Consider the following 10,316-nt stretch of genomic DNA (forward strand, 5'->3'; position numbering starts at 1 on the left):
ACTCACAACAGCCTGGCACCTCCTTTTGTGTCACCTATTGTCGAAAGCGAGCTCAAACCACAAGAGGCTTATCATAGTTTCTTTTATTGAGGTGAGTAAATGCGGTTGTGAAATTTTCACTGAAAGTGGAAGTAAGGGTGCCTTCAAAATAAAATCCCCCAAATTAGCTAAATAATTGTTTTGTCCCTGTATTACTACAGTATCTAGGGGTTGAGATGATGATGATGCACACATATTTATTATTTTAAGCTATTATTTAAAAAAGTGATTATTATATCCTTTTAGTTTCAGGAGTTCAGCTCATGTTATCAGAAGTGAACTTCTTCCGAACACCAACAGTAAACCAGGAGAATATTAGTCATGAATTCTATTGATGATTGACATTTGCATTCATTTCCTATAATGACTTTAAATATCTTTTTTCCGCCACACCTTTACTGTAATCATCTGATAAATAATCTAAATTCCCCTTAGCTGTTTTTTTATTTCTTATTAAAAGCTTGTCCAAAATGTTAATGCCCTATACGTTATTTGAAGTATTCATTTTAAATAAAAATAGTAATTAGGAGTGTCTAATTGATTAATTGATTTAGGTTTCAGCACTATCTTAAAAGCCTTACAGAAAAAGTTGTTCAACTCTGATGATTTATATGTTGCTTGTAATTTCTGTTTTGTTTTTTCCAATTACTGGTATATCAACAGTAGTACTTTGCTTTATTTTGAAAACCGAATCCGGAAGCAGCTCAGATGAGAGTTCCTCGCGGGGGGTTAGGCAGATCGCCTTCTCTATCTCTCACACAGACCGACGCTGCTTATAACAAAGGCGGGACAACAGCAGTGGGGTGATGGGAGCGCATAAACGAGCTTGACAGGGCAACACTCATGAACTAAAGCGAATTTTTTACCCCATTTGAAAACACATTTTCCTTCGTCTAACACCATTTTATTTTATTTTTTTACCATCGTAAGTGGAAAGTAAAGCGGAAAGTGAATGAGCGCCGGAGCACATCTTATTAAAAAATAGTCCGCACAACAGTGGTAAGTTTTTAGCTAACCTATTTTTATTTTTGTACTAAAGTAGTTCTTTTTTTGCAGCTAAATTACTTTAAGCACCTGTTAGATGTTAAAATATTTAAGATATTCTAAATTGTTGCACTTGGAGAGGACATTTTTTCTTAAAAATGTTAACTATGAAAACATTTTGTTTTAAATATTTCTAGCCAACGAGCGAAAGAACACAGCAGGTTATTTGGTGTACAGTAAATAAAAAAAAAGCTCCCGGCTAGCTTAAGATTTTGATACTTTTTAATGCTCTCGTTTGATCAAAAATGTGTTTTTACCTGTAATAGGACTCTGAAGGATTTTTTATTGTACATTTGTGTTAATTTGGGTGTAAGAACTGTGAAATTACACGTTTATTTGCATGTATTAAAGCTCAGCCTTCAGTTGATCCACCTTTTCCCATGTTCCCCCTTTCTCCTTCCTGCTTCCAGCGTGGCCATCTCATCACAATAACATCCCTTAGGAGCACATTTCTCACTGAAATGGGCTTATAAATTCAATTTTGTGTACATATATAGTCTTTTCACAATTAATCTATTCATTAAAAACAACAACAACCTTCCAAATTAATATTAAAAGACCCTCTAATTAAAAAAAACAGCGTGTTTTTGTTGATGGAGGTGAAAATTAAGCTTAAAATTGCATTTTTTAGCATTTTTAATCCAAAACTTCACATCTGGATAGCTCCAGCTTTGCTTGACATTTTTGTTGTACCAGTAATGTTAGGTTTGGGGTGTGAGGGGCTGTAAGCTAGCAGAAGAGAGCGTAAACAGATGGATGATCAGGAAGGGTAACAATCCTCCCCACCACTCAGAGGCAAATTTCTAATAAACTACTGCCGCTCTGCAGAAACTATCCTAAAAACCAAAATTTAAGTTGTAAAAAAAATAGATTTGTGTTTTTTTTTCCTACTATTTTGTCTCCATACAATACCATTATATGGAGTTTATTGATTTATTACTCTTCAGGACAAATGATACCTTTTAGACGCACGCATAGAAAGGAGCTGCATTGATTGCAGCCCCTTAAAGCACTTACGCATCAGCCTGAAAGGAGCGTATTGACACCACGTCTGTTGTTGACTTCATTAGTTGTGATGAATAAGTGTCCCGACCCAGACTTCAGTAGCTGTGGGAAGTGGAAGATGCAGCCATTGAACTAACCAGGTCAGCAGAGCAGATTGTTTTAGGTCAGCCTTTGAGAGCATTGACATGATCGGAATAAATGATTTCAACTGGTTCTTTGTAAGTACTATGTCATTCTTTGAACGGGGATTATAGCCAGAGGGGGCGGGACTAAGACTTTACCACAAACACCCTAGTGTAGTGTTGCTACTGTCCATATCGTTTTTCTTTCTGAGAAACATCATATTTTTCCCAGAGTAAGCAATAATATCATTGTTACACAACAGTCTGCTGGCAAATAGTCCCATTAGGATGAGGTATCAAACTGTTTTCTGCTTTGCCCGTCCCTTCCAAACTGGTTTGACTCGCTGGTGTACTTCTTTTTTTTCTTTTACCTTGTATTTGCACCTCATTCTGCATTCAGGTGTTCTTGAAACACTCTTAGCTGGTTAGTTCCTTGATTTATTATTAACAGGAAAAGAATGACAAAAACTTTAACTCCATTTCTAGTCTGTCGTAACACATGAATGTTTATTTATAGACTTTTTACTTGTCGTTCACCTTGCTGTGTGCGAAATTTGCTATATGGATCTGGCCCAACCCCTGAGGGGGAGCGGTGAGCTGCAGACACAGCGGAGTATCAAGGAGTCTATGGAATAAGTCGACCTTGGATTTGAACTCACGATCTCTCAGACTCAGGGTGGACACTCTACCTCAAGGCCACATTTTTTTTTGTTTTAATCACCAAAAACGAATCTCTTTTGTCTTTTTTAATCAATACCGTAATGTCTCAGTCCTCCTATATTGGCATCTATTTTATTTTTTAACCTAGTTAGCTTTTTTTCATCCCCCCAAAAAATCTCCTCCTGATGCCAGTTAAGAAATGATTAAAATCACTTTAATGATTTAGAAAAATAGGATTTTTGTTGATAAATATTACACCATCAAAAGTGTTACCAATCATCAAACCGTCTTGGGTATCTATTTTTATAGATATTTTAGTTGCATCCTGACAACAGATTTAAGTAAAAATTGCTCTTTAGGGATCTATGTGTAACCAGAATTGCTGACTTTACTCATTGTGTCCTTTCACATATCTTTTGTCGCTATGACTCACAGGATGAGTATCCCTGTGTTATGGTTGTGTCAGTTGTCGCACACTCATCAAAAAAACATATGCTGCGGAGAACATTCAGTATGGACGTTGGGTCACCCAGAGAGCAGACTGAGATTGCATTTTAGCCTTCATCATGCTTCCATTTTTGCACATTTCAGACAACAGGATGACTAACTTGGGTGACTGCCTCTGAATGTCAGAACACAACTGAAGCCTGTCGAGTCAACAGTAGGAGGTGGAGTGTTTGTTCTACATGCCTGAAACGAAGCAGTACTTTACTGATGACTCATGTCTCACGCGAGTCCGACTGAGTTGCTGATTTGCAGGCATTCAAGCAGTGCTTTTCCCCCTTAAATTTAAATAGATTTCCAGCTCCTCGTTTTCATATTTCATGTCGCTGTACTGAAATGTTGCCCTGTAGCTGAACCAGAAATGCTCTCAAGTCACTCATTGCAAGTCCGTCTTTGGTCTCAAATTGCCACAAGTCACAAGTTAATATATTTTATGTCAACCTCTTTGTACAGGTCTTTGTGAACAGGTACATGTTTTTGTCACAAGAATAGTTTGTTTTTTATTGTAACAAGTCCAAGTCCTTGGTAACAAGTACAGATTTTTAGTCTCAAACACAGATCTTTTTTTTCTCAATTTAAAGTTGCTAGTCACAAGTCCAAGTCTTTGATCATACATACAGGTCTGTGGTGACAAGTTCAAGTCCTTGGTAACAATCACAAATCTTTGTACATAACTTTAAGTCCCTGGTAACAAGTACAGTTCTATGGTCTCATGTCCAAGTCATTGGTCATAGGTACAGACCTTTGGTAACAAGATCAAGTCATTGATAATAGGTACAGGTCTTTGGTCAGAAGTGCGAGTCTTTAGTAATAAGTGCAGGTCACAAGTCCAAGTCTTTGGTCATAGATACAAGTCTTTGGTAACAAGTACAGATTTTAGGTATTAAATGCAGATCTTTGTTCACAGCCTAAAGTCACTTGTTGCAAGTCCAAGTCTTTGGTCATGCATCCAGGTCTTTGGTAACAAGTCCTTTGTAACAAGTTCAATTACTTGGTGACAAGCACAAATCTTTGTTCACAACTTTGAGTCCCTAGTAACAAATACAAGTATTTGGTCAAGATTCAAAGTCTTAAGTCATAAGTACAAGTCTCTGGTCTCATGTCCTAGTCTTTGGTCATAGGTACATATTTTTGTTCACAAGTTCAAGTCCTGGGTCAAAATTAAAAGTCTTTCGTAACAAATTCAAGTCATTGGTAATAATTACAATTCTTTGTTTACAACTTTAGGTCTTTGATCACAAATCCAAGTCTTTGGTCATAGATACAAGTCATTGGTAATTGGTAACAAGTACAGATTTTTGCTCTGAAGCACAGATCTTTGTTCACAGCTTAAAGTCTCTAGTCTCAAGCCCAAATATTTGGTCTTACATACAGGTCTTTGTTATCAAGTTCAAGTCCTTGGTAACATGCGCATATCTTTTTTAACTTTAAGTCCCTGGTAACAAATATAGGTATTTGGTCACAAGTCAAAGGCTTAAGTCATGAGTATAGGCCTGTGGTCTCATGTCTTTGTCTTTGGTCATAAAGACCTTTGGTAACAAGTTCCAGTTATTGGTAACAGGTACAGGTCTTTGTGGGAGTCTTCAGTAATAAGTCATAGACACAAGTCTTTGGTAACAAGTCCAAGTCCTTGGTAACAAGTATAAACCTTTGTTCACAAGTACAGGTCTTTGGTCACTTGTCCAAGACAAGTACTGAGTGTTTTGTCAAATCTTTGGTCACAGGAGTCAAGCCTCAAATATTTGTTCATAAGTCCAAATTGAGTGTAAGATGTTTGGTTACATGTCAGGTCTCAATTCTTTGGCCAAAAGTGCAGGTCTTCACTCCAGTCTGTCAGTAAAGTCAGTCTGGCTAAATGGTGACTGAAGTTTTGGTCATAAATCGAGTCTGACATCTGAGGTCAATGTTTCAAGCTGAACTCCTAAAGTTTTGGCTATAAATCAGTTCTAAAGTTTGATACTAATGTGTTGTAGGTAAAAATAAATGAACAGTATGAGCAAACAGGTCCCAGAGCTGAAGTTTCAAGTCCTAACTTCCTGTTTGGTTTCTGACTGCATTTGAGTGAAAGCTGAAAACCATGATTATTGTCTTCTGAGTTTAAGAAGCATTTCAAAGATAACTTATCAGACATCTGCAGAGAGAATTTGAAGTCTTTACTCATCAAACGTAAACGATACGATCTCCTAGTCGGTGACAGGAATCAGCAGAGAAGTGTGGGCTCTCCAGAGTTCAAAGTTTACTTTTATGGATGAATTACAACACAGGGTTCAAAGTTTGACAAAGGATTACAGTCTAATGGTTATATGGGATCACTAAAAATGATTCCACCTTAAATGTCTTTTTCCTGTTTGTTTTGTCTTCAGGAAACGATGAAAGGCTCACACTGAAACTTCAGAGCTGTCCTCTGATTAGTGGGGACTAACTTCAAAAAACATTTGTCTAAAACAGCCACCATGTCTGATCCAGAACTCTCCGAGTCTCCTTCGCCCCTCAAGCGTGAGACCAAATCCAAACCAGAGATCCCACCAAAGCCTTCCCCCTCGGCTGACAGCAACTCAAGTTTGGAGATTTCTGGAGGAAAGGTGAAGAATATTGTAAGCAGGCTGAGCAAGCAAGACCTCAATGGATTGGTTAATGGAACTGCGGACATTACACCACCTAAAGAGGCTAAGAGGCCTCCAAAAACAAAACCCAAACCCGACCGGAGCAGCATCCAGCTCCAGGTGAGCGCAGAGCAGACGCCGCCACTGCCCATGAAGAGGAGCGTCTTCGCCAGGAAGCAGAAGGAGAACGAGAGAGAAGAGGAGGCCGACGACACCGACGGAGGTCGACCAGGTACTCGAAGGTTTTATTTTCACGTGGCTGCAGTTCAGCTCATTTACTTCAATTAGATTTGAAACAAAAGGATAATGAACTGGTGAGTCAGAAGCTCTTTTGGAGTTGAATTCCAACCATTTTTTAACACATTTTAAAGAAAGTGAAAGTGATGTTTTTTTTTTATCATAGTCCTCCTTTATGACAGCACTAAGACCTCATAGTTTAGCTGATAAAAGTGTCAGAAAAGTACAGAGAGATCAAATCAGTCGGTAATCACAAGATGTGGCTGATTTCTCTCCTTTTTAGAGTTACTCAAAACCCTTCAAAGGTATTAAGAAGACCTGATATCAAACACTTTTTGCCTTCCTGGATTCTTGTCATGTGACTTTCACTTCCTTTGTTCAGCCAGTTGCAGGTTTACCAGACAGGATTTTATGAACAAAGCTAAAGTTTTATTGAGGAAGCTGAGAGGAATTGTGTTCCTGTAGGAGTGTGACCTCGGGTTGATCATGAAACAGGTGTTGTGACAGGTCGGTCAGCTGATCATGGGCGTGTTTGCACGCGAGTACAGAAACCAAAACAGACGTTCTCATTTTAAACTACTTAAAAAATATATATACACCACGTTGACTAAGAGGAAAACTCTAACTTTAGACATATTTTAGTTTTTATGCATGATATGTCTGTCTTAGTTTAATATTTCTAATATTTTTACTGAATTGGTTTAAATCACTTTAGGTTTTATAGTATTGTAGAGGCAGGTTGACAGGTTTAGGTTCAAATCAGCTATAGGTTTGTGTGTAAAGTCAGATAAAAACGTGTCTTAGATACGAATCAGTTTATGAATTAAAGCTGAACATTGTTAACATTCCTTCAACTGTTGTTTGTTTGTTTGTTTGTTCCAGCTGTTTTCATGTTTTGAATGACGGTAAATGTATGCTTTATTTTTGTTTTAAATGTCTTATAGTCATTTTTAGATCACCAATTTAAACCTAGCTTTTGTCCGTTACCTTAATGCTTAGCATGAGAAGTTCATTTTTGACAGTACTGAGCAGTAGTTTATTCTGAAACTGCTTTTTTTAAGTTAACTTGGCTTAAAAACAAGAAAAATCACCAATTTTTTTTTTTAAACAAATTGCTTTTTTTGTGCCAAAACATTCAGATTTCTGGTTTTTAGGGTTAGACTCGATCTAAATTGATTGTATTATTACCTAAACACTCAGATTTGCCGGATTACAAACCGGATTGGACCTTTTTAGGTAATAATCAGCTCATCTCCAAACATCTCCTTTGTTGTTAGAAAAAAAGAAAAAAAATATGTTATTCACATGCAAACAAAACCACAAAAAAAATCCAGATATGAATCAAATTATATATATAAAAAGGCTAATATAAATGAAATGTTACTACAAAAAAAGGTTAAAATTAAGATTTGTTTGAATTGGAAAAAAATACCACAGGAAAAAGCAGAAAGCAGCTAATTATGGCCCGCAGCAGCAGCACCATATTATTTTTTCTGTTTATTTTTAATGTATTTTTATTTCAGTTTTAGTCTATAAAAACAGTTTTTATTTTGAGATGTGTAAAGCATTTAATTAAATCAAAAACTGACTTGTAAAATTCATGCCTGAAACAATCAGTTAACAGAGAGCAGCAGAGTGACAGACTTTTAACACGTCAGAGCGGTTTGACTTCATTCTGTTCGGTTTTCCTGCTCCGTCTTTCCATTTGAAGAAACATCCCGTCTTCAGGCTGATGAGTCGACGGTCTTTGATGCTCCTGAGGAGTGAAAATGATCTGAAGACCTGAAAGAGTTTATTTAGTTCCTGAAGCATCAGGAAGTGACAGTTTACGTTTCATTTCCACAAACATCACAGTCACTGTCTTCTTTTTGGACGCAGCGCCCGACGGAAAGGAGGTGGAGGCCCCGACTGGAGGGGATGTAATGGAGGCGGAGCAGGGTCAGCACGCCACGCCCCGTACCCGCTGCGAGGCGGACTGCAGCTGCATCTGCCACCTGCAGAGGCCCGGCATGATGCTGGTGTGGGTGCCGGTGGAGGAGCAGGAGGATGAAGGGGTGAAGGAGGAGCAGGCGGGTGGAGTCAGAGATGAAAAGCAGACGGACGGCGAGCTGGAGAGCAGGACTTCTGAGGTCGACGGCGATGTGAAACCGGAGAAAGCTAAATTCCAACAGTCTTTGAACGCGTTGCTCGCCGAGGCCCCCAGAAAGCTGTCGGACTCCACTCCCCCCGCCGTTCATCTGGATCATCCTCCGCCGGAACCCGACGAAGATGACGAAGACAATATTTATGAGTCGACGCTCCCCGTGTTTAGCCCCGCCCTTAAAAAAACGGACAAACTCGTCATCCCCGACATAAAAGTGCGGACGGCGGCTCGCCAGAGCAAACTGCCCAGCAGCACCCTGTCGGAGCCCCCCAACGGCGAGGACCCCGACATTCCACCCGACATCCCCCCCAGAGTTCCCATCACGTCGACGCCCATCCCCGCTGTCGCAATAGACAGATGTAACTCCGTACGCCCCGCCTCCCCTAGCCTCCCTGGCGCCAGGGGGCTGAGCCCTCAGCGAGGCGTCGCCCTGCCCTCAAGCCACACCCTTCAGCCCGTCAGAGTGGCCCCCCCACCGCCCAGGACAGACGACAGGCGGCACAGCTCCGCTTCACTGCACGCCCCCTCACTCAACAAAGGTCAGTGCTTTCAAATCCACGAGTTCCCATTATTTGATGAGAAAATCTGACGATTCTTGGTTTTCATCTACAGAAGAGGAGAGCAAAGGGAGCGAGGAATCAGAGCTGTGAGTTCTCATGTTTTCAGGTTTCACTAACGCAGAGAATCCCTCTGTGAAAGCTTCATTGATGAAAACGCCTAATTATTTACACATTGATCCGTGCTTCCTGTTCAGGCCCGTGACCAGGAGAGACTCCATCAAAAAGAAGATTTCATTCATCTGGGAGTCCCGCCTCCAACACGGTGAGCCCAAACCACAAAAGAATCGACACCTGGACTTTCAGCCAATCAATAATTTAAAATCTCACTTCAATCATCTTATGATTTATTGTTAAAATGTTCCCAGTTAAATTAGATTATTAGAGTTTTAGTCCAAATCAACAAATCTGTAATTTTCTAAAGCATAGTTTCTGCAGTGGTTCATTAGAAATTCACCTCTGAGTTGCAGAACCCCGCCTCCATTTCCCATCATCCATCTATATACACTCTCTCCCGCTGTCTTACAGCCCCTGAAACCCCCAACCCAACATAAAATGTTTAATATTTCTTCCATCATGAGAAAATGCCACAAAAACAGTTTTCCTTGGAGTGGGACGTTTAATTCTACTAAATCCTCTTCAAGACAAAGAGGTTTAAGCATCTTAAAAGAATGTGGTTGTTGTGCTGGAAAAATCCATCTGCTAGCTAATCTAACAAATAAAGAGAATCAGGAATTATAAAACCGTTTTCGAGGCCAAATGACTAAATTTCCTACAAACCGGATGTTAACTTAAAGCCCACTCCAATGAAAATTGTGTTTTTTTAGGATGTTCTTGAGGCATTTTTCTCATACTGGAGGACATATATAGACGGAAAATTAAGATTAAAACTGCTTTTCTGAGTATTTCTTTACTGTGATTCAAGAACAAACAAAAAAATGACTTTTGAAAAAGATTGTGACGTAGAAAACACATAGATTAAGACTGTCTGAGTTGGTCATATTTTATTTGCAATCTAAATATTATTGCTGTTAAAAATTCTACCTTAAATTAGTCAGCGTTTTTTTTTTTTTATTTCTTTTAATTTGTCCCAAAAGGCCCACTTTTATCACATTCATTAGCCCTTTTTAAATCCAAATTCTCAATCTTTAAATATGTTTCTGTAGTGAACAGTCTGAACGTGCATCAGCATCGTCATGTTTCCTTGACAAAGAAGTAAATTCTGGTTTGTGACGTCAAACTGAGCTGCAGGTTAAACAAAAGCCAAACCATTTGTCAAACGAAACTGAAACACAACTCAAAAGGAAAACTAAAGAGAACAAAAGGTGTGACATTATACAGCAAAAACAGGAAATACGTTCAAATTCAATTTCTTCCTCATTGGCAAAGTTTTTTTTTTTTT

General features: G+C 39.0%; 1 protein-coding gene across 2 annotated transcripts in view; it reads left to right on the top strand.

The window, feature by feature from the left end:
- Window positions 1-640: 640 nt before the first annotated feature.
- The window catches only part of si:dkey-38p12.3 (ephexin-1), a 19,771-nt gene continuing 10,095 nt past the window's right edge, over window positions 641-10,316 (top strand). The window contains exons 1-5 of one of the 2 annotated variants that reach the window (XM_036216578.1): window positions 641-1,038; window positions 5,738-6,209; window positions 8,093-8,896; window positions 8,970-9,003; window positions 9,112-9,179. In XM_036216578.1, coding sequence (XP_036072471.1) covers window positions 5,828-6,209; window positions 8,093-8,896; window positions 8,970-9,003; window positions 9,112-9,179 — 1,288 coding nt within the window. In that variant the 5' untranslated portion in view covers window positions 641-1,038; window positions 5,738-5,827. The remainder of the gene's footprint in view (window positions 1,039-5,737; window positions 6,210-8,092; window positions 8,897-8,969; window positions 9,004-9,111; window positions 9,180-10,316) is intronic. The other variant, XM_024287924.2, reaches the window with a different exon arrangement.

Source organism: Oryzias melastigma, linkage group LG18 (assembly GCF_002922805.2).
Source record: "Oryzias melastigma strain HK-1 linkage group LG18, ASM292280v2, whole genome shotgun sequence".
NCBI lineage: Eukaryota > Metazoa > Chordata > Actinopteri > Beloniformes > Adrianichthyidae > Oryzias > Oryzias melastigma.